Source organism: Macrosteles quadrilineatus, unplaced genomic scaffold (assembly GCF_028750875.1).
Source record: "Macrosteles quadrilineatus isolate MER2022 unplaced genomic scaffold, UCM_ALF_1.0 Scaffold_4__1_contigs__length_99947679, whole genome shotgun sequence".
In the NCBI taxonomy this organism is placed as follows: domain Eukaryota; kingdom Metazoa; phylum Arthropoda; class Insecta; order Hemiptera; family Cicadellidae; genus Macrosteles; species Macrosteles quadrilineatus.
In genome coordinates, this window is record NW_026542597.1 from 98,344,557 (window position 1) to 98,369,210 (window position 24,654).

The 24,654-nt window shown below is 34.4% G+C and overlaps 1 protein-coding gene across 1 annotated transcript in view; it reads left to right on the plus strand.

The window, feature by feature from the left end:
* LOC128991553 (dystrophin, isoforms A/C/F/G/H-like) overlaps positions 1–24,654 on the plus strand; it is a 557,771-nt gene that overhangs the window by 298,590 nt on the left and 234,527 nt on the right. The window contains exons 18-21 of the mRNA XM_054414541.1: positions 3,289–3,339; positions 7,299–7,510; positions 10,838–10,992; positions 17,928–18,117. Coding sequence (XP_054270516.1) covers positions 3,289–3,339; positions 7,299–7,510; positions 10,838–10,992; positions 17,928–18,117 — 608 coding nt within the window. The remainder of the gene's footprint in view (positions 1–3,288; positions 3,340–7,298; positions 7,511–10,837; positions 10,993–17,927; positions 18,118–24,654) is intronic.

The window sequence follows — 24,654 nt, forward strand, 5'->3', positions numbered from 1 at the left end:
TTTAACGCTATTGAACATCATAGAACAGAACCAACTTGTTTCATTGAAACAGCTGTTAAGATTCATTAATTCCATTTTTCATAAGGTTAACATGGGAAACTCCAGAGCCACTGGGGTGGAGCCCTTTTAAGAATTTCGAAACGGGAAATAGTTTACGTCCGATTCGCATACCTACAGAATTTACACACCAAATTTCATAACGATCGGTGAAGTCGTTCGGGAGGAGTTTGCAGACAAACACTGTGACACGAGAATTTTATATAAAATATATATATATATTAAAAATCTATAATATTATATTGAATTTGCTACAATGGTCATAAGGTAGAAGGACTATACGGATAGATGTGTCGAATAGTAAAAAAAATTAGTTCGTCAATTTAACTATTTTATATAGTTCCTAAATTACAGACAAATATCTACTGTAATATCAAGTGCTATTTAACAGGTGATGTTTTGTCAGTCGTGTTATGTTGAAGACCTTTGGCGAATACCGACGTGTCTGTGAAGAATCCAGGTACAAAGCTCAGTGAGAGAGTCTTGTCAAAAGTGTTTTAACAGAAAATACAAGTCGTTTCACAACACTACACTGATTGATTATTGTAACTGGATTGAAAATCATAAATGTGATTATTTTGCTTTTAAATTACACCTTCCCTTCACTATGCATAAATTATTTCCCTAAACTAGAAATAAGTCCACTCAGCTTACAACAAACTGGTTGATTTTTACTCGTCCTATGATAAAGAAGATACTTCGGTGGTTATTTATGTTGTACTAGTTAACCCATGTGTGGGTGAAGGTTATAAACCTTTGCAAGTAAACAATGTGTTTCGCGAAATACAATGCCAACAATACTTTGCGGACCGTTCTACCCGGGGGATTTCACCGACAAAAGCAAGTTTTTCATTTCACAAGGCCCATTATTTTGTGCAAGTTTGCTCTCCAACCAGTGTTTAACAGAGTAACTGAGCTTCCGAAAGCGCGTGTTTATTTTTATACCTTAAGTCTTTTTATAATATTTTATTTGAGACAGGTCTTACTCAGATTGTATTATTGATTTCTGGTTAATAATTTGGTGCAGTAATAACTTTGGTACTAAGTGAGATGATGATAAACATGCTTTCTAAAACAAATTTATCTTAAAATCCTACCTATCCAAACGTAGCTTAAATAGTTACTAAGATATATAAAAATATATTACAGTATTAGCTCATTTAATTATTGGATCATAGCAATCTTTTATTCAATCAGTGCACTGCACGAATAATTCTATTCGCGTTAACATTTTTACATGTACACCTCAACCTGCAATAATAAAGATGAAATTTAATTTTAAACAGTAATGAAAGCATTTCCGATTCCTTTACAAATATAGACTCCATTACAAATTTAGACTCTTTGTTGATAGGGATTAAATATTTTGTAATCAAAGCTTATTCAAATCTAAAAAATGGCGTTAAAACTGGTTTAAGTTATGCAAACTACACAATTCCATTGAAACATGCTTATATCATTCGAAAGTAATTTGTAAAAAAAATTAAACATTAAGTGAAGTAATTTTGGGATTTTAATTTCAATACAGGAGTGAGAACTACAAGTTTAGCTAGTTGACAACAAAATATTTTCCTTGATTTATTTTAAGTCAAAATGTTGATACGTATACTGCCCAAGAGATTAGAGAATAAAAGGAAATGCCACACAGAATCTTGTAACAATTAAAGTTTCTGAAAAAATTTAGTTTTCAATGCGGTATTTTAAACGTACATTAGTATAACAGGTAATAAAAAATTTTATCTTGCAACGAGAAATTAATATGAGGTAGTCTTGAGTTCTGAGGTAGTGAGTCTTCACATACAGTGTTGATACAAAATTACCAACCTAAGGTGAAATTGTTTATTAAGCTCTAGTGTTAGTTGCGAAATAAAGGGAGTCTCTTGTAACGTCATGAACAGACTCTGCTTTCTCTATACAATTATACTTGTTTGTTATTGGACACCTTTGCTTGATTAAAGGGACCTGCTGTATAGTTGCATTTGCTAAATATTCTGTTGACCTAAGTGTAAAATTAGTTTTCACGCTTTGGTTGAATATAGTCGGGGTAATGGAACAAAAAATTGAAATTTATTGTTATAACTATGACGAAATGTTATGGTTTGAACATTAATTATGTATACCGTATCTTGAAACCGATTTACGTAGCTAGTACAAAATACAGTTTGTAGTTTGTAAGCTCAATATACAATAGAAATGTGCCAACAATATCATTGTAACACAACATCAAATGATACAGGAGAAAGACTTTTGAAACACAGCAATGCAATGAAGTTTTATCATTCAGAGTTAAAATTAATAGAGAGACATTTAATAAACCCGTGGCTGATTCATTGGACAAAGCGGATATTATGATGAATTTATTGGTTTCAAGTGATGACATCAAGTGGACTTTATCAATCTCCCAAAGCCATAGATGTGTTTTGATGACGTTCGACCACTCTTTATTTGTCATCAGTTCGCATTTCAATTAAAAGAGTTCATTATCTTTTCTATCGTCCTTTTAAAAAGAGTAAGTCATTCTGTTTATAATGTATTTTAAAACAATTTGTTGTGGTTCGATCACAGATAGGTTAATAGTTTCGGGGAGAACTATCGTGATTTTTTTTACATTTTAATTCAAAAATGGCAAATGAGCAAAAGGTATGATTTAAAATATTGACATGTCATGTGTCATATGGTATAGCAAAAGTCAATTGTGCATTGATCAATTTATACTTATCAAAGTGTTACACTGACATTGAAGAAACGTACTGTACTTTTCTAACTGTATTGTTCTCAAAAGTGTTGCTGTATTCTTTTATCTAATTCTTTGAACATCAAAGTTCACTGTAAATCAAGTAAGCGGTAAATGAATTTGTAAACCACTAAAATATTCAATTTGAGTTGAAGTGAAACAATAAAAGTCACCATGCTTTTGTTTCTATGTGTGGATGTTGCGTTCGTGTACTTTTTTAAAGGATTATATCGCGGACAGTTTCCATCAATGATTAGTGAAGTTTAACAACGTGTTGAGATCTAGAAGCATGTGCTGTCTTCAGAAGGAAGAAACATAGAACTTATTCTAAATATTGTACAAAAAACTTCCTACGTCGGGAAGCACAACGCCCGAAAACTGTTGTTTAACCAATTCTTGCTTCTGTATTCAATACATTATTTTTCGAGTATTTTCACAGATCATTTTGAGGTTTGGCAATGGATCGTATAACATGAGTGTTTGTTGTTGGATTTCAGTGTCGCCAGAGGCCAGAGCTAGCCTATACCACCTGAGAGACTGTCTGAGAGGTAGGCCGGTTCAGGTGTGCAGGTGGCAGGTAGTGTCACAGAAAACGTACTACTATAACCCAGAATGCCAACCGCATGGTAAAAAGCATTAAGCGGTTTGAGAGAGCTTTGCCTGTCAATCCGTAGGCAGCGCCACCAGCGTTGCCATGCAATAGCCATCGTTGGCAATAGCATAGCTGGTGGCGCTGCCTACGGATTGACAGGCAAAGCTCTCTCAAACCGCTTAATGCTTTTTACCATGCGGTTGGCATTCTGGGTTATAGTAGTACGTTTTCTGTGGTAGTGTGGAGTGGTATGTGGTGTGCACTGTAGGCTGCAATGCCTCCTTCTTACACGCACCCTGCACTACATTTCCCATAAGCACCTCAAGGGGTAGTTTTGACTATGTTGTGGATATAAGTGGGATCTGTGGTGAAAAGGTGGTACATTTTGGTCACTGCACGTGGTTCTTCGTATTTTCGTATTTTTACACCGTAATTTGTACAGGTGCTGTATCCGGTCTTGGTTTTTGAGGGTTGGCGTCGACTTTTTTCATGTACAGTGCCTTTTCTAATATATTTCGATCTATTTTTACTGAACGATTAAGGATTTTTTATTTTGACTAAATATTTTTTGTCGTACCGTTTGATTATTCTATTTTCATGATTTTTTCAATGATGTGTTTTCAGACGATTAGTGTTGGTTCATATTGGACCACGTTATTTTATGTTTCTTAATATGTCCTAACGTATCCGCGAACGAATATTCTCATAAATATTTTTTTTGCAACCCCTACAAAGGAGACAGATGAATACTTCACACTATAAAATTGTTTACCCACAGTATGAGTCGAACTTAGGATATATTAACTACTACCAAATGTAGGCACATTATATCCGGGCTTTCAAAAACTTCACTTCGTATTTCAGTGCTGGCATAATGGAAATCCTTCAGCATTTAGACTAGTGTTAGCATTACATTTACAATCAATCAGTAAAAAGAGAACAATCCTTTAAACTAAAACTCAATACATATTTCGAGAATAATTTATATATTTTGTATATCTTTCATACACACTCTCTAAGACGCTAAACAACACTCATCAGGTTCATAATTTACCTTCAAACGTTGGTAGTACACCTCATCCTTGGTTTAAATGATGACATATGAATAATGCTTATAATTTTTCCGATTTATGTATTTTCTGTTGAAGTAGATATTTTAAAGGTTGAAATGTAAAAGTAATAACCAAGTTTTCTTAGCAACGTTTTTACGTTTTACCTTTTTTATTACTAACATTGATTTATTTTCTGAAGTCCTGATTGTTTTAAGATTGTCGTTTTTACTAAACCCGCTTTACTAAATTAAAAATGTCTTAAGCTTTATGTTGAAGGATATAATAAACACTCGCAAATGTCTCTCTGTTTTAATATCATGCAAAATATACATTTGTAGCCTCGGCAAAGTAGTTATTGCACATCAACTTATTGAAATTTCAAATCTGAAGTTTCTTGAGTTTGGATGACATAAGCACGGTAACTTTTGAAACAATATCAGTTTTATCAACTATACTTTGTTGACCAAGTGAACGTATATTTTAATATATTCTGACCTTTAATTCTGATTGGCTTAAGTCTTTTTCAACTAGGAGAAAAGAAAGCTCATTTTGAAGATGTGCTTCGATTGCAGTGTCTTGTCCCGAGAATGCAAAGTGACTTCAGAATCCAATTTAAACACTCGTGGAATAATGAAGAGCAGAGAAAAACTTTCAGGATCACTTCCGTACCTTAAACGAAACGTCAATGTGAATGATGAAATATATGTCCGCTAAAATATTTTTCTTCCCAGATCCACTGTCGGTAACTTCTGGAGATATGTATACACTTGTGCCGATTAAAAGATATAAAGGTATATCTCACTAGTATATCTCGTATATAAATTGCACGGAAGTATACCGTATACAGGCGAAGTATATTCTGTGAACAATATTAACTTTTTATACATAGTAATAGCAGCATATTTGAAATTTTTTTTTATATTTCGTTGAAAATAATATTCTGATTTGTGCAGTAGTTTACCTAATACCACTTTTTATACTAACCTTTGCAATTCAGTTCTTACAATTGAACGAATTCACTTAACAGTATTGTTTACTTACTAAACATAATTTTTTATAATACTTTAGAGTACAAGTTTGGACCAATGAGGTTCCAGGATTGAGAGAAAAGAAGTAAAATTGTAATGCTTCTAACATCAACTTATCAGCTGTTAAGGCCAATTTAATTGATTATACAATGAGTCGGGTTGGTACAATGGGTCGTTGCATCACAATCAGTGGCAGTGAGAGGTTATAAACGAGAACATAACATCTCTTAGACGTTATGAGTAGTGATTGTTTGTTTAAAAAAAACTGACGTAGGTAAAGTAGTGTACGCAACTCGCGTATTTTGCTGTTAACCCTCTCTTTACGTGGTTATTGGGTAAACTACTATTAAAATAAACCCCTATCAACAATTACTGTTTACAAAATTCTCTTGCCTCTAGGACGTAATTGTTATTCAAAGCTAATCTCAAAGAACGAGAATGCCTAATGGGGCGATTTGTTATTCAATAATTGAATCGTACTGCATAAAAATGAGAGCTAACTTAGTCGGTAGGTCATTAAAATGAAAAATGGTGCCGAATAACGAATGGGTTGGTCTTTCTGTTGCGAGGGCTTGACAAAGCTTCGATTAATCACTTGTTAAAGCTGGGCAAATCACGTGTTTCGGGTTTCATTTGCAAGTTTTACGTTGGTGTTTTTACTAGTTTTGATTTCATCCAAAATATTTGTCTTTGATAATGCTACTGTGTAAAATTACACTACTTCGAAAACGAACAGTTTCAGGATGCTTAAGATTACTAATTTTAGCTCAATTTTCTCTAAAGTTATAGTGAGAATCGGATTTTCTCGGGTAGTTATACATTTATCTCTTAGGAATTCATTTTGGGTTCGGTTTATACCACCTGAATGATCCTTTTAAAATGAATCATGGTGCATTAAAGAAATGCATAAATTTTTCATAAATAGTGAATATGTAGGGATGTTTTTTTACGGTGACGGAGAATGTTTTTCTTTAAATAAATAACTCATTAAGAGTATTGATCTTGTTAAATTCTACATCTTTCTTCTTCCACATCCAGACATTACTCAATTCATTAAAAAGATATACAATAGATCCTTGATGGTCAAATAAGCACCTACGTACAAGATAGAATTGCCTACGTTTAAATAAACTATCTAACGAAATTCCTGAATGTATGTATCCGAATAAAAGCAGTAGTAATGGTACAATAAATGACACAACAACCGTAACTTTTCCCCGAGTAAAGAACCTGGCTGCTGTTAAACTTTTTTAAGGTTCTCTAACTTTTTGTCACATCGTTTAGCTTGCAGGTGACAAATGAATACTGCAGTTAACTTTGCAAACGCTATTCCAGCCAGTGGCTGCGTGTACAGTATGTGAAGAATCGTGCTATTTATCATGTCGTTATTTTATTATACACTTAGATCCATCTTTACATCTTCTGTTATCAAAATGTATTAGGTTTCCTCATCTGAACTAGAGGGAAAACTGTTAATGTAAACGATGACTGTATAATAAGACGTCAGTCGGTAACATAGGGCTATTATTGGCGTCCAAATAACGTCTCTGCAATATTTACAAGTAACTATCAGATTCCCTGAGTGTTTGGCCGTTTGAATGGCCATTGTTTGATTTTATCACCAGTTTTATGTTGTTCATAATCATGTTTTAAATAAAATTATGTAGCTAGATAAACTAATTACCCAAAAAATAAAATTATCCTCGGATGATTCTCAAAGTGTTTATTTTTCCTCTTGTTCATATACACCGTCTATTTCTAACGTTTACAACCTTCTACCACATTTTCAAATTTGTTATTTATTCCAATATTTGACCACAGTTTCTTGTTTTCAGTTACCAAGCTGCGGGAGCACTGGGAAGAGACCAACTCGAAGGTGTTGCAGCGCAAAGCCGTGCTGGACGCCATGTTGACGGACTCTGAGCGGTACGAGGCCAAGAGACAGGAGGTGGAGGCTTGGCTGGCGAGGATGCAGGCGCGCAGGGAGAAGATGGGGCTGGTGGGAGACACGGCAGACGTGCTGGAGGTCCAACTGAGGGATCAGAAGGTGAGGTGTTTGTTGGTAAAAGTGGCTAGGTAATCTAACAACATCCAGTTGATTATAGTTTGAGTAAGTCTCCTAAGTTATGCCACAATCCGTTGAAGTCATGCACACTAGATCAGATCGTATCTGGATTTTGTCTCATCTACCGTCTAGTTTTGTTGACGGGAAGTCAACTCTTAGACCTTCTCAGCTATTTGTCATAACTAACGCCTATAGCAACAACACTGAAATTGTAAAGTTTAATTTTAGTGAAGGCGAGTTTGTGTTACTTCGAAAAATAGTTAAAGCAAACATCTTAATCGCATTTTTCCACTCACTCATGCCTTCCATTTTTTTTTGTAATAAAAAATGTCCGCAAAGATTTCTCAAATGGCACGTTCTAAGCTAAGTATTACAGGGTGTCCCGGAACTCTCTACCAATATTTTAGGGCATTGCTCCTGGGTAAGAAACATACCTAAATATCATATTTAAATTGTCCGGAAGTCCTTAGTTACTCACACAGCCGCCATTTTGTTTTTTTCAGTTATTAATTTTTTTTAAAGTATGGTTAAACATATAAAATGGAAACTATGCACAAACATTTATGACAGCTAGACAAAGCTACAAAAAAATTATGACGATTTTTCATATTCATAAAACAAAATGGCGGCCATTTAAAATTTTGTTTCTTAAATAGCTCAAAAACCGTTTATTTAAAAAAAAATTTAAATGGCCGCCATTTTGTTTAATGAATTTGAAAAATTGTCATAATTTTTTTGTAGCTTTGTCTAGTTGTCATAAATGTTTGTGCAAAGTTTCAATTTCATATGTTTAACCATTCTTTAGAAAAAAAATTAATAACTAAAAAAACAAAATGGCGGCTGTGTGAGTAACTAAGGACTTCCGGACAATTAAATATGATATTTAGGTATGTTTCTTACCCAGGAACAATGCCCTAAAATATTGGTAGAGAGTTCCGGGACACCCTGTATAAGCTTGACTACCACAGTTCATGTCAGGAGTACCCAGCATTTAGATGTCATGTGAAGTCTGACAATTGACTCAACAAATGTTGTTTACTACTGTGATTAGCAATAGACCTCTAGGAAAAGGAAAAGTTAACAATCTATGAAAAGTTTAATACTTTAAACTGATTAAATATAAACTTTTGCCGATCGTTATTTTAAACTCCATTGTAATATTTACTGAACGGAGAGGATTCTATGTTAGAAGTATTGGTTTAAAGTGATAACATTACGTGCCCTTTACCGGTCTTCCAAAGCTTTAGATGTGATTTATTGACATTAGACCACTCTTCTGACCTACGAGTGATTGAAGTTGCAACAAAAAGAAACTGTATTTCCCGTATATACTCTTATATAAGTGTATCCAACTTTACGTTCATCTAAAATAGAGTACGATAAAAGTATGAAATTTATTTATTATATAATAACGTGTTTCTTCTATCAAATAATATTTCTTAAACATCCTACTTTTAATGCTAAAAATACTTTTTCCAAGAACTTTCATTTCTTAATCCTCATTCCGAAATGGGACTCTTAAAAATATTTCTCTACTTATATACATTAAAAAAAAAATAGTTAAAATTAGTATTCTTTTTTTAGTTAAATAAATGATTTTACATTTCACCGTGTTTACTACATTAGTATAAAAAATATTGTTTACACCACGGACACATGTCGATATTAAACCCATATAAGTCCAGCCATATTGGGTCGGGGCTCTTTTATGAGGCCATCACATCATGGCCGCAATGTAGAACTAACCTTGTTTCCTTGAGAGCATGTTTCTATTTCTTCTCCATTTCTGAAAACAATAATCGTTTCTCTCTTTTAATCTTTTTAGAATTATAGCTTTCTTTGATAGGTAAAATATTATAAAAAGTCAGTGATACATCAAAGTATGTCTAAAATGTCGTTGAATAACTCTTAAAAGTTTCTTTTAACTTACGTAAAATGTTCTGTACGTGGTTCAAATAACACTGTGTTTAGTTTCTAATGTGTAATTGTCAATTGTCTTATTGAGCAATGCCAAATTAGGAAATTCTCTTCGCAATTCAGAAATAAGATGAATTATTTAAAATATCTAAAAAAATTTCAAATTCTTAAAATTTTACAACTCTAACTCTCTTAATAATAACTATGACTATTGTTAACTAACCAGTGTAATACTAGTGTCAAAACAACTTAATGCTGCTGGTGTGTTTAGATTACAGTACTGGGTGTAATAATCTAAAGTCGGATGATTTCATGGATATTTCATGATAAACTGATTTGTATTAGTTCTCGCCTGCCTGTTTCGGAAACAATCTACTTGGTAATCAGCACTCCAACACCTCGTCCAAACTTTAAGGGTGCTGCTCGTTGTCTTAAGATTTTGTTAAAATAGTAATATTCTATTGAATAATGATATTGTAACTTGGAAATGAGTTTGCTTTATCTTAATCATAATTATTATTTGTATATTATGCTTACTAGCTGCTGTAGCCGTGCTTCGAAACAGGAATATGTACTACACGCCTAATCCAAACACTTGTTAAGTTGTTTGAATTTATTAACAAAAGCCACTAATATTATACAAAAAAGTATAACCTAAATTGTAATTGTCCTACTGTTTACATGGAAATATATCAATAACATTATTTACATAACTTTAATAAATCGAAAGCAGAGCCTGGGTTGATACGGCAACGGTTATAGATTTTTTTCCATAATCAATTAAAAATCTTTGAATAAATAAACCTGCCACAAAATTGTGTAAAATATTATATTTAATTTCTTTGGATCAGCTGTCTGAAATAAATTGGGGATTAAAGCATTTAGTAGTTTAGCTTGTTTACATTGAAATGTCAACGCAAAGGTAAACATTGTGAATTGTCTAATGCTTTCATGGAGAACAATTTATTTACTTTTGAAATCCTCACCTCAAACCTTAGGACATCCAAGGGGCATAGGCTGAAAGAAACTCAGGTGAATATGCCTAAGGCTGAGCTTAATTTTGACTTTACCGGCTTAGTATTTTAGTCATGACAGCTGCCCAGACAGACACCACCTCAATTTTATAATAGTATAGATGGATTATATTTGTTCAACAGTATAATATTCAATTCGTGTGGATGGCAATAGTATATGGTCTAGGTGTTTCCTACTATATCACTGTTATATTGGACAGACAAAGTATTATTTTAAGTATTATAATTTTGAATATTGTTTCGGTTTGTTTTTTATTTTCACTTCCGAAACTGTTCCACCATTCAAATTGCTCATTCATTACAAGTTCGTTCGATTTTACTGTTTTTCCTTCTCACCATAGATATGTTTGTTGTGCAGGCGTACCACGCAGAGCTGCACCAATACAAACACCAGATCGAGTTGTTCAACCAGCTGACCCAGAAGTTGATTGCAGTGTATCAGGACGACGACACGAGCAGAATAAAGAAGATCACGGAGCAAATCAACCAGAGATACAACAATCTCAACTCGAGGTACGGATATAACAAGGCTCTGACTTATATAGATCTACTCTATAATGTACTCCTTTAACCTCAAAATAATTGTTGAGCTAGAATGCTAACACTAAATCTGGTTTTACCTTACCAGCGAATATTTCTTACAAGACTCTAAGACGTACATCACTTCGAAAAACATTTTTGTGTGTTAAGCGGGACCCAAAACAAATATATCCAATAAAAACTCAAAGTTTGATATTTTTACGAAAACAATACGTTCTCCATATGGTGGGAGAGAGTAAAAAGTGTTGATCATAACAAAAGGATAGCCCTCCCTATTTCTTTCTGAAGTAGTATGAATTTAATACAACCACAGATGTTTGTAGGTCTTAAAACAATATGGGGCACCTTATATATAAAATCAAATGTGTGCCTGTTAGGCCTTTATGCGTTACCAAATCGTCTATAAAACTGCCGTGAAACTTTGTATTGTTCTTTCTCTATATGTCTGGAAAGATCTCTATTACAAAATCTGTTATTGCTATGGCTCTTACGCCGGACATTCAAAGTTAAAAGTGTATTTTACGAGGATAATTCTATTGGTTTTCATAGATAGGGTGAGAAAATCATTATTATTTCGTTTGCATCGAGTACAATTCCAGTGACTTTCTAAAATCAGTCAGCATAATATGTAAACCGTAGAGTTTATTTCGTGTGGATTATAGAAATCTAGCTAAATTTCACTATCATTTTTAATCCGCTAGTAATTTTATAGCTCTAATGTACGGGTATAGATACTTTTAAAATATAAATAATGAAAAAAATAATACTAATCATTTTAATTTAAGGTGACAAGAAGACAAATAAGATTATAGTTGACTTAGTGAAGTAATTCGCGATTAACATGTAAAACAATGAATTCTACAAGCTTGATATTATTGTTTTCGGAAATACAGTTCTTGTAAGACAGATAACATGGAAGACAGAATGTGCCCTAAACTGAGCCAAATCAGGGCAAATGACAGTAATATTGTGGAAACGTTGTTTTATTCTCGGTCCATTATTTTCAACACAGCCACTCTCGCGGGACCAATAAACCCTCTCTTTGCTGTATTCAGAACAGCTACAGAGAAACCCTTTCATAAAAACATGAGTGTATCTATCTGTCTAGCTCTTGGATTAACTACCTTTGTATTGTTACTGTTGTACGGGCTGCACATACAACTTTGCTGTATTCAGAACAGCTACAGAGAAACCCTTTCATAAAAACATGAGTGTATCTATATGTCTAGCTCTTGGATTAACTACCTTTGTATTGTTACTGTTGTACGGGCTACACATACAACTTTGCTGTATTCAGAACAGCTACATAGAAACCCTTTCATAAAAACATGAGTGTATCTATCTGTCTAGCTCTTGGATTAACTACCTTTGTATTGTTACTGTTGTACGGGCTGCACATACAACTTTGCTGAATTCAGAACAGCTACAGAGAAACCCTTTCATAAAAACATGAGTGTATCTATCTGTCTAGCGCTTGGATTTACTACCTTTGTATTGTTACTGTTGTACGGGCTGCACATACAACTTTGCTGTATTCAGAACAGCTACAGAGAAACCCTTTCATAAAAACATGAGTGTATCTATCTGTCTAGCGCTTGGATTTACTACCTTTGTATTGTTACTGTTGTACGGGCTGCACATACAACTTTGCTGTATTCAGAACAGCTACAGAGAAACCCTTTCATAAAAACATGAGTGTATCTATCTGTCTAGCTCTTGGATTTACCACCTTTGTATTGTTACTGTTGTACGGGCTGCACATACAACTTTGCTGTATTCAGAACAGCTACAGAGAAACCCTTACATAAAAACATGAGTGTATCTATCTGTCTAGCTCTTGGATTAACTACCTTTGTATTGTTACTGTTGTACGGGCTGCACATACAACTTTACTGAATTCAGAACAGCTACAGAGAAACCCTTTCATAAAAACATGAGTGTATCTATCTGTCTAGCGCTTGGATTTACTACCTTTGTATTGTTACTGTTGTACGGGCTGCACATACAACTTTGCTGTATTCAGAACAGCTACAGAGAAACCCTTACATAAAAACATGAGTGTATCTATCTGTCTAGCTCTTGGATTAACTACCTTTGTATTGTTACAGTTGTACGGGCTGCACATACAACTTTGTTGTATTCAGAACAGCTACAGAGAAACCCTTTCATAAAAACATGAGTGTATCTATCTGTCTAGCTCTTGAATTTACTACCTTTGTATTGTTACTGTTGTACTGGCTGTACATACAACATTAACCTGGTTGTCAAAATTATGTTATTGTTTTACAATTGAAATAGTCTTATGGAATGGTAAACTCAGAGCAAATTGATAAAATAATGATTCTAATTATTCCAAAATAATAACCCCTTGTGTGCTTATGATAATCAAATTATATAGGTTACATAAACAAATATATTTCCCGAAATAGGTGTAGGGGACTGGGATATCAATATAACTAACTTATTTTGTTTGAGCTATTTTATTAGACTATTTTAGTTATGTTAATGGTGAAATATATGTTTACTTGGTTTACATAGTTCAGTTGTAAATACTAAAGGAGTTTAAGTTATGTTTCTTTAAAGATGTTTAAACTAATTGTTCTACCAACAGATCTTAAAGTGTCTAAAGTAGTAACTAACCTTTTACATTTTAATTGCACCTTTAGGTCCCAAATTCCAGGCGATATTGTAGCTTAAGGGCTTAAATATGGCGAACTACAAGCTACAATGATTCTTTTTTAAACACCCTGTACTGTATGTAATAAGAAAATACAATTTTTTTAAAGCTACGTCCAGCTTTGAAGAAACTGATAAATCCATCTTTGTTTTTTCGTTCTGTAAAATACAGGGTGGCTGAAAAGTAACTTGCACCCCCACTTAACTTTTCAATCATTTGAGATATTTGAAATCGGTTTGCGGCAACCTTCTTAGATATGAGGGGCTACAATAATTATGGTAAATTTTGAACATTTTGCCCTTAGGGGTAGCGAGGGTAGGGGGCAGCTCAAAATTTTCAAATGACAAGTATAGTCGAGTTTGGTATCATTTTACAGGTCTTGGCGAAACATGAACATTGACATAAAGAAAACCAAAATCGGCTCACTAATAACAAAATGGCGCCCTAAAACGTTTCAAATCCAAATAACCATGAGGGTGGCAAAAAAATTAACTTGCACCCTCTTTAACTTTTTAACTATTTGAGATATTTGAAATCGGTTTGCGGCAACTTCTTTGGAAATGAAGGGTTACAACAATTATGGTCAGTTTTCAATGAGCAAATAATTTTACTAATTTTTTTCAATAATCTTCCTAATGCTTTAAATAGATTGATCAATTCACAGGGTTTGTTGAAAAGCAACTTTTTTAGATACGCAAGGGGTTTAGTGGGGTAACATGATTATTTAATTTTATATACAGGGTGGCTGAAAAGTAACTTGCACCCCCACTTAACTTTTCAACCATTTGAGATATTTGAAATCGGTTTGCGGCAACCTTCTTAGATATGAGGGTCTACAATAATTATGGTAAATTTTGAAAATTTTGCTCTTAGGGTTAGCGGGGGTAGAGGGTAGCTCAAAATTTTCAAATAGCAGCTATAGTCGAGTTTGGTATCATTTTGTAGGTCTTGAAGAAACATAACAATTAACATAAAGAAAATAGAAATCGGACCATTGATAACAAAATGGCAGCTCAAAATTACTTTAAATAACCATTGTCTCAATCATTTTTAGCTGCCATTTTGTTATTAATGGCCCCTACCCCCGCTACCCCTAAGGGCAAAATTTTCAAAATTTACCATAATTATTGTAGCCCCTCATATCTAAGAAGGTTGCCGCAAACCGATTTCAAATATCTCAAATGGTTGAAAAGTTAAGTGGGGGTGCAAGTTACTTTTCAGCCACCCTGTATATAAAATTAAATAATCATGTTACCCCACTAAACCCCATGCGTATCTAAAAAAGTTGCTTTTCAACAAACCCTGTGAATTGATCAATCTATTTAAAGCATTAGGAAAATTACTAAAAAAAAATTAGTAAAATTATTTGCTCATTGATTACACAGTGTCTTTATTTCTTCGCTCAAACAATCATACGCTTAGTGTTTTAGCAAATTATTCAATCCCAAGTAAAAAAAATAACTTGTTATTTTAATATGAGGGTATTTGAGTCGGATGGACCATTACGTGTTTTTCATACATAAAATGTTTAGTAACAAATCTTATCACACAACCAAACGTACTTAGTAAGTTTTGACATGGAAGCATCAAAGTTTGCTCAAATTGCCATTACCGAGGTTACACAAACTAAGTTACTGTATAATGAACTTACAGTTAACTTGCTATCACCAAAGCTCTTCAATGTAGTTTTTAGCTTCAACAAATCCCAACAGAATAATAATTGCGAAAGTTTTGTTTTTTATTTGTTCATTACCAAAACACTATTCTACAGTTCTGAAAGCTCCCTATTATTTGATAAAATCTCAAAAAGCATGTCTTATGAATGTTACACCATAATTTATTTTATAAACTTTACATTTAGTCCAAATTATTTATGTACAGAATCAATTTTCAAATAAGTATCCGTGTTTTTGTACAATTTAAGTTCATTTCGTTTAGTATTGTTGCCAATCAGAAAGAAACATTGGTACTTTATTTTTATCCCAAATGATTTATAGACCTTGAATAAATACCCACAATTATCACCGCTTTTTTTCATAATAAAGAATATACTTCGTATAAATTCATTCTGGTTTTACTGTAAGATACACTTGGAAGGTTTTTCTAAGAAGAAGCAGTTTAGAGATTGGCACAGCCACATTAACTGAATTACCTGTGTTAGGCGAGCGGGACAATTAATTTAGAGCCAATTGTGAGCGGAGGTAAGCATCTTGGCAGAAATTGTCTTTCCAATTAAACTCTCCTCTATTGAGAAGAGTTTTATTGTGATTGTTATATTTTTGCATTGTGACAAGAGTTTGTAAGATATGTTCTTCTTTTTTTTTTAATACTTTGTTTTGGTTTGTAATGCATACTAAATAGCCATAAAGTATAAAAACAATGTTGACTATAACAGTAGTCAAAGGTGTTTACTGTTAAGGTAAAGTAAAGGTTTATTTTCTATGTGTAATCTTCGATTTACATCAATTCAAGTCAGTAATAATTTTGTAAATACACAATATTTTTCAAAAGCTTAATTAAACGTTCGTTTTTGAGTTTTAGAAGGGAAAGATTCTTAGTTTATCTTCTTTATTGGAGATATATTTGGTATATAATTAGTATTTTTATATGCGATGGACCAATAATTAACTAACACAATTCACAAAGTGTATGTTTTGCATCAGATTGCTTTACATGTCCATTAATTACGGATCTCACTTAAGTCATACGACTAACACAACGCAACGCATAACGCAATAGTAGTTTACGCAACGATTGCGTTAAGTGAGTCTTTACGACACGAGTAGAAAATTTAAGGCACGAGCCTTGGCGAGTGCTTTAAAAACTTCTACGAGTGTCGTAAAGACTATTAACGCGAGTTGCGTACACTACTTTACCTACGACCGTTTTTTAATTACTATCAATCTGGATTTAATTACTAACAATCACTAATGATAACTTTTTAGAGAGGTTATGTTTTCGTGTATTGTCATTGCCACTGAAAGTGATGCAACGACTTGTTGTATAATCAGCTGATTTCCTGTAATTACGTGTTTGTTAAACTTCGTTAAATATTACATTGCTAGCAGCATTCTTACCCTAAATAATATTGTATCAGGTACAATTCGGCAAATATTTCATTTATTTTTGGACTTCCACCAACTTAATTAAGAATACGCGAGTATCAACATGAACAAGTCGGATCAACAATTAAATTGGTCAACTGATCAGCTGATCAGCTGATTAGTTGACGTTCGAAACATTACAATTTTAATTCTTTTCTCTTAATACTTGAACCTCATTGGTCCGTTACCTGTGTGGATATGAGAAAACTATGCGGATATGAAAGTAAACAGCTGTAAAGTGAAACTTTTCAATTCTAAGAACTGGACTGAAATGGCTACTTTAAAAAACGGTCGTAGGTAAAATAGTTTTTACCATTAGTCCGATGATCATTTCAGAAAGAAGTATATTTTTTCAACACGCAGTATCTTGTCACATATACACACTGTGAATTCACTATTATGTGCATTATTGTATCAGATGAGAGGGTATTGAACCTATGAGTATAATCCTTAGCTGTGCTGAGCATGGCGGGGATCACATACAGCCGATCACTGCACGATTAACATGTAAATCCGCTAGAGGAACATTGCAACCTAGTTTCACACTCATGAGGAAAGCTTTTCGTTGGGTACTGCCCCATCTCTGACAAAAACTGCCCTTCTTAAGGATATCCAAGAAATTAAACTGTAATCAATTTATTTAAAACATTTTATATCTTAAAATGATAAAGAGACGTATTAGTTTTTATTTTAAAAGCGATGAGTATTTTTAACATCATGCAGAAAATTGTAAAGGGATTAAATAAGTAAATCTCATATAAATTGCCAACTTGAATGGAACATAAACCTATTTCTTTTAAGGATTAAACTTTTCATGGACTCTTCACTATTTTTGTACTGGTTCAATTATTGGTGTTTTCGCTGTTGAAACAAAGAGTAGATTTTATCCACTTATTCACTTGAAACTTCGGGGGTTGTTAACCTAGTGGAAAGTGTCTCGGACTTTGATGCGATAGAATCGGGTACGTTTCCCTACTAATACATAAAGATTTTAGGGATGTGCTGCACTTTTCCTAGACACACACTCAATACTGGCTGTCCACATCCCTTAGATAAACTGTGACACCTGTTTTAACGTAATTTTATATTCTTGGAAAACCTCGCTACAACGTCAGTGATTGTTTCAGTATCGTGTTGCGCGGCAAGTTGCTCAACTCGGCGCTCAACTCGCTGCACAACTTCGACAGATCGCTGGACAAGTTCCTCGCGTGGCTGTCTGAGGCGGAGAGCTCACTGGAGTCGGTGGAGGTGGAGGCCGACAGGGCTGGAGGCAGGAGAGACGAGGCGGTCACTAGACAGTTCACCAAACAACTCAAGGTAGGTGCCTTCCAACTACAATCACCAATCGAGAATAGCACGGGACTCTCGGCGTGGAGTCACGGGTTGGAATACCGCCAGTCACTAACAAATGTTTATTATGTGATGCAACTTCGGCTTCGCCTCGATCGTAAAACTTGACTTCGGGTCAAAAAGAGTTACTTTAGGCCCTAGTGATGAAATATACTATTCCAGGTTAGGGTTATGTTTGATCGATAAGGGTCCTACAGAAAAATCTGGGAAGATGCCACGAATGCATTGCGATAATAAAACGAAACATGGCAAATAGGTGTCATAACTTCAACACTTGTTTGGTGCAAAAACCAAACATGTATTTTTCCGGCTCTTCATGAGGGTCTCAATTATGATCAAACATAGTTGCTTCAAAATTTTGATTATTTGATAGAGTGAGTTTGGACGCATTATCGACAATGGTTTGGTAAAAAAAATCTCAGTTACTTATGCTTTCGTGGAAAATCATATGTTTCAGAGAGCGATGGAATTTCTCTCCTAATTAATTACTTCGTACTTTATTTTAGCTACATTTTCTGTTATTAAATTGCAAACCTGAGTGAAACATCGTCAGATTTATCAAAGGCAAAGGAATGTTCAGTAATCTCTTAACTCAAAGTTTTGGCTCTTCATAGTTTACAAAGTCACAGTGAAGTTTTGGCTACACACAACTTTATCTATTTATTTAATCTTCAAAATTGCTCCAGAGAGTTCTTACACTGATTCATCTTGGATAAGATGGAAAATGTGTTCAATGGCGTGTTTTAGATGGTATAACATACAAAACATTGCAAATTGAACGTATAAATACATTATTTTGAACCGTTACCAAACAATTTTTCTTATTTAGCTAAGATAATTGAGTGTTTCAAAACTATGGAGAATCATTAGATTGTATTATAAATACAATATCCCATGATAAATCGTGTAGAACAAAGTGTATTTACGCTTGGTGAAAAATTACTTTTCAAAAATAAATCATTACAAATTTCACTCTGCAACTAGCCTGTTCGTTTATTTAGTTTGAATCTCTAATGATTTCATGTTCTGTTTACTATAAAAAATAGCAAAACACGACGTTTGTATTACAATGTAAAATCTCACAAAAAATATTAGAATATTATAAAAGAAAAACATTATGTTTTTTGTACAATTAAAATGCGGGAAGCATTTCTTAGTTCGTTTTAATAAAACGCCGACACAGAAGGATCTGGGATTTATAGGGAAATTTTACCAAGGAACCACAGTTTAAACCTCCCCGTTTCCCCCTTTTAACCCCTCCCTCAACTTCCAATCATTCCATTGTCTTCCCCTAAGCTCATTTACAACTGTCAACTATTGTTTCAATTGAATCCGATCTTTTACACTCAGACACCAACAACCAGGCTTTGTCAACTTTGTTTTGTGAAAGTTCTATCACTTTACGCTCACCTTGACTAAACAAGGTGATTTAATTATAAAAGCTATTATTGGGTCTGGTCCAACGATTTCAGTTTATTAATTTACTATTCAAATCAATGTAGTCGTATGATAAGAATTGCCATAAAGATTTTGTTTTTATTTTTTTAATTTGTTTTATAATAAATACCTGGATTTTACTTATAAATAGCATTAATAATACATTTTCTACTTTTGAACTTAAAAGTTTTTATCACATAGCAATTTCAAGAAATGAAATTGTAACTGGTTACATTAGGCTATATAATTTATTTGTGAAATAACATTTGTGAAATAATTTGATTTTGTCTACTTTAAAAGTCTCTAAAACTAGCCTATTATCAATAATTCGTTAACGATTCGTATAATCATTTGAACACCTGTTGTAACAAAATTTAATATTTTAAAAATAAATTTACTTGTAATAATTTTAGCTTTAGTTCAAACTTTTCCCATCAGTTTCAGAAAATGTGATGTTTTCTAAGACACTTCATCGATCTTAAAAATGTTCATTGAACCGCTTTAAACCCCTATAAAAAAGTAAATTTTCTCTTTCAAATCCAAGAAGCTGGTGAAGGCAATGAAAAATTTATTTTAAATTGGTAGTTTTATTGAAAACTAATATACGAAAACCCCCTTTCAATCAATCACAGCCCAGCTATTTCTTACAGTTATTATATTGATATTATTATATCTCTATAAATAAGTATTTTATGTAGTTATAAACACATACTGTACATGTAATGTGTTAAGTGCGACCCCTTCTTCTTCTCTTTATCACTTGCACTGGATCACCCCCCCCCCCCTCTCCTGCCGTTGTCTCTTCTCTAAGCTCATTTACAACTGTCGCTTTACTTTACTTAAATCCGATCTTTTCTGTAAACATTGACACTTCTGAAAATACAGTTACAGTTTTTGCAAATATATAATGTATTACATATTACATTAGAAATAGTGGTACTAAGTTTTTGTAACCTCAAATTTGCCACTGACGATGCGAATTTAATTTTTTTCGTCACATGTGATACATTTGTTGTGTTTCATCACATTACTATCCGGATTTCATCAACGTTGAAGTTGATTTATTTATAATTATTACGTCTACTTAAGTTCTTTTAATTTTACCAACATACTCCTACCTAAATATCAAATATAATTGGCAGTTCAATTTCAGCCTACACCATTAACAATCAACACTATTTAAAAAACAGTTTCTGCAATATAAAAATATAAAGTCAAAATGTCTTAGAATTCCATTGGTATTCATACAAAATTTTGCTTTGCAAACATAGGACTTTACATGATAAATTTGGCATTCACATTTCTTTATCAATGGGATTTTAAAGTGTATGGAGCAAAAATTACACAAAAAAATAATTTTTCAAGTCTTGCTATAAATATTATATTTCTGTCGTGGTTGGTGGTGTTCTAGAGCTTTACACTAACAGGTAGCTTATACATTATTCACACCGTAGAATTGGGTTTATCTCTTTATAAATTCTCTTTATGAATAACAGATAAACTCCTTAAAATGTTTCGTTAACATCATAGTAGGAACACTCCTATCATAAAATACCCCCGCCGCAGCAAACCTGCCGACTAAGCGAATTTCCTTGTCTGAATTGATATTCAGTTAAATATATTTTAATAATATTAGGTTTAACGAGTACCTAGGTTTGCTGCTACAAGGAAACTAATAAAGTGTGTTTTTGAGTAAAATATTGATAGCTTAGTACAAAATAAATAAATTTGCCAAGTTTGATCAAAATATATCCATAAACAAGCAAACTACAACATTTGACAATATTCTCCATAAGAATAACATGGGAATTTTAAATTTACAATTTTTTTAATTTTCTCCGTTACTAGTAATCGAAGAAAAATACTTTTATATACTAATTTATTTGTTTTTTTAAGCTCTTTAAAAAGGTCTAAAGAGAAATCGGGAAATTTTGTGTTTTGAGGGTCAAAAGTGAGAAAAACCAATTTTTACCCCATAAAACCCCCCGTAAAGCCCCGTTCCCATGGTCCGATCGTGCTGGTTCGCGAACTCATTCAAGTTTATCCCGCTTTACACCTTTAAACCAAATTTCATCAAAATCGGACAAAAATTACTCAAGTTATCGCGTTCACGTTATATATATGTTTATATATGTTTTTATACATATATAAAAATTTGAACGAATGGTGTTTTTGGCCTCTGGGGACATCAAAATGAAAAAGTAAATCGGTCCCGGGTCTAGGTCTTACCGTGCCACCTACGGTAATAGCTACTTCCCTATAGGGAAATTCGCTAAAATAATACAATCAAATGCAATACATGTAACATAATGTGAGTGTTTTTGCTATTAATTAAATCATTAATTTAACATGAATAATTATTAAGTTATTAAAATGTTTAACGTTCTTTTGGACATCTTAATATGTTTATAATACGTTTAAAATAACCCACAAAGAGTTTAAACATTTTTTAAATATTCAGACAGTTAAAAGTGGATACAAAAATAATTTAATAATGCCGGTGAATATTAAATTTTGAAAATTCAGTGAAATGGACTCGTTTCCCAATCAAGTATATGTTATCATTGACTTTATATCTCTACACGTGTAGAGATATAAAGTCAATGATGTTATCAAGTAGTGTAGTGAGTTAGACAGAGACTGGCTAGTTGTCTGGAGGGAGCAACAGACGAACATCAGGTCCTATTACCCTTGTGCTTCTTTAGTTTAACGCTGGTTGCGTCTCTACTACGTAATCCCGACCAGGTGCAGGTCCAATCAAGTGTATGTTATCAAGACAGAACATAAGTGTGTAGCGTAGTGAGTGAGACAGAGAGTGGCTAGTTGTCTGGAGGGAGCAACAGACGAACATCAGGTCCTATTACCCTTGTGCTTCATTAGTTTAACGTTGGTTGTGTCTCTACTACGTAATCCCGACCAGGTGCAGGTCCAATCAAGTGTATGTTATCAAGTCAGAACATAAGTGTAGTGTAGTGAGTTAGACAGAGAGTGGCTAGTTGTCTGGAGGGAGCAACAGACGAACATCAGATCCTATTACCCTTGTGCTTCATTAGTTTAACGCTGGTTGCGTCTCTACTACGTAATCCCGACCAGGTGCAGGTCCAATCAAGTGTATGTTATCAAGTCAGAACATAAGTGTAGCGTAGTGAGTTAGACAGAGAGTGGCTAGTTGTCTGGAGGGAGCAACAGACGAACATCAGATCCTATTACCCTTGTGCTTCATTAGTTTAACGCTGGTTGCGTCTCTACTACGTAATCCCGACCAGGTGCAGGTCCAATCAAGTGTATGTTATCAAGACAGAACATAAGTGTGTAGCGTAGTGAGTGAGACAGAGAGTGGCTAGTTGTCTGGAGGGAGCAACAGACGAACATCAGGTCCTATTACCCTTGTGCTTCTTTAGTTTAACACTGGTTATGTCTCTACTACGTAATCCCGACCAGGTGCAGGTCCAATCAAGTGTATGTTATCAAGACAGAACATAAGTGTGTAGTGTAGTGAGTTAGACAGAGACTGGCTAGTTGTCTGGAGGGAGCAACAGACGAACATCAGGTCCTATTACTCTTGTGCTTCATTAGTTTAACGCTGGTTGTGTCTCTACTACGTAATGCCGACCAGAGCAGGTCCAATCGAGTATATGTTATCAAGACAGAACATAAGTGTGTAGTGTAGTGAGTTAGACAGAGAGTGGCTAGTTGTCTGGAGGGAACAACAGACGAACATCAGGTCCTATTACCCCTTGTGCTTCATTAGTTTAACGCTGGTTGTGTCTCTACTACGTAATGCCGACCAGAGCAGGTCCAATCGAGTATATGTTATCAAGACAGAACATAAGTGTGTAGTGTAGTGAGTTTGACAGAGAGTGGCTAGTTGTATGGAGGGAGCAACAGACGAACATCAGGTCCTATTACCCCTTGTGCTTCATTAGTTTAACGCTGGTTGAGTCTCTACTACGTAATGCCGACCAGAGCAGGTCCAATCGAGTATATGTTATCAAGACAGAACATAAGTGTGTAGTGTAGTGAGTTAGACAGAGAGTGGCTAGTTGTCTGGAGGGAACAACAGACGAACATCAGGTCCTGTTACCCTTGTGCTTCATTAGTTTAACGTTGGTTGCGTCTCTACTACGTAATCCCGACCAGGTGCAGGTCCAATCAAGTGTATGTTATCAAGTCAGAACATAAGTGTGTAGTGTAGTGAGTTTGACAGAGAGTGGCTAGTTGTCTGGAGAGAGCAACAGACGAACATCAGGTCCTATTACCCCTTGTGCTTCATTAGTTTAACGCTGGTTGTGTCTCTACTACGTAATGCCGACCAGAGCAGGTCCAATCGAGTATATGTTATCAACACAGAACATAAGTGTGTAGTGTAGTGAGTTAGACAGAGAGTGGCTAGTTGTCTGGAGGGAGCAACAGACGAACATCAGGTCCTATTACCCCTTGTGCTTCATTAGTTTAACGCTGGTTGTGTCTCTACTACGTAATGCCGACCAGAGCAGGTCCAATCGAGTATATGTTATCAACACAGAACATAAGTGTGTAGTGTAGTGAGTTAGACAGAGAGTGGCTAGTTGTCTGGAGGGAACAACAGACGAACATCAGGTCCTATTACCCCTTGTGCTTCATTAGTTTAACGCTGGTTGTGTCTCTACTACGTAATCCCGACCAGGTGCAGGTCCAATCAAGTGTATGTTATCAAGTCAGAACATAAGTGTGTAGTGTAGTGAGTTAGACAGAGAGTGGCTAGTTGTCTGGAGGGAGCAACAGACGAACATCAGGTCCCATTACCCCTTGTGCTTCATTAGTTTAACGCTGGTTGTGTCTCTACTACGTAATCCCGACCAGGTGCAGGTCCAATCAAGTGTATGTTATCAAGTCAGAACATAAGTGTGTAGTGTAGTGAGTTAGACAGAGAGTGGCTAGTTGTCTGGAGGGAGCAACAGACGAACATCAGGTGCAGGTCCAATCAAGTGTATGTTATCAAGTCAGAACATAAGTGTGTAGTGTAGTGAGTTAGACAGAGAGTGGCTAGTTGTCTGGAGGGAGCAACAGACGAACATCAGATCCTAT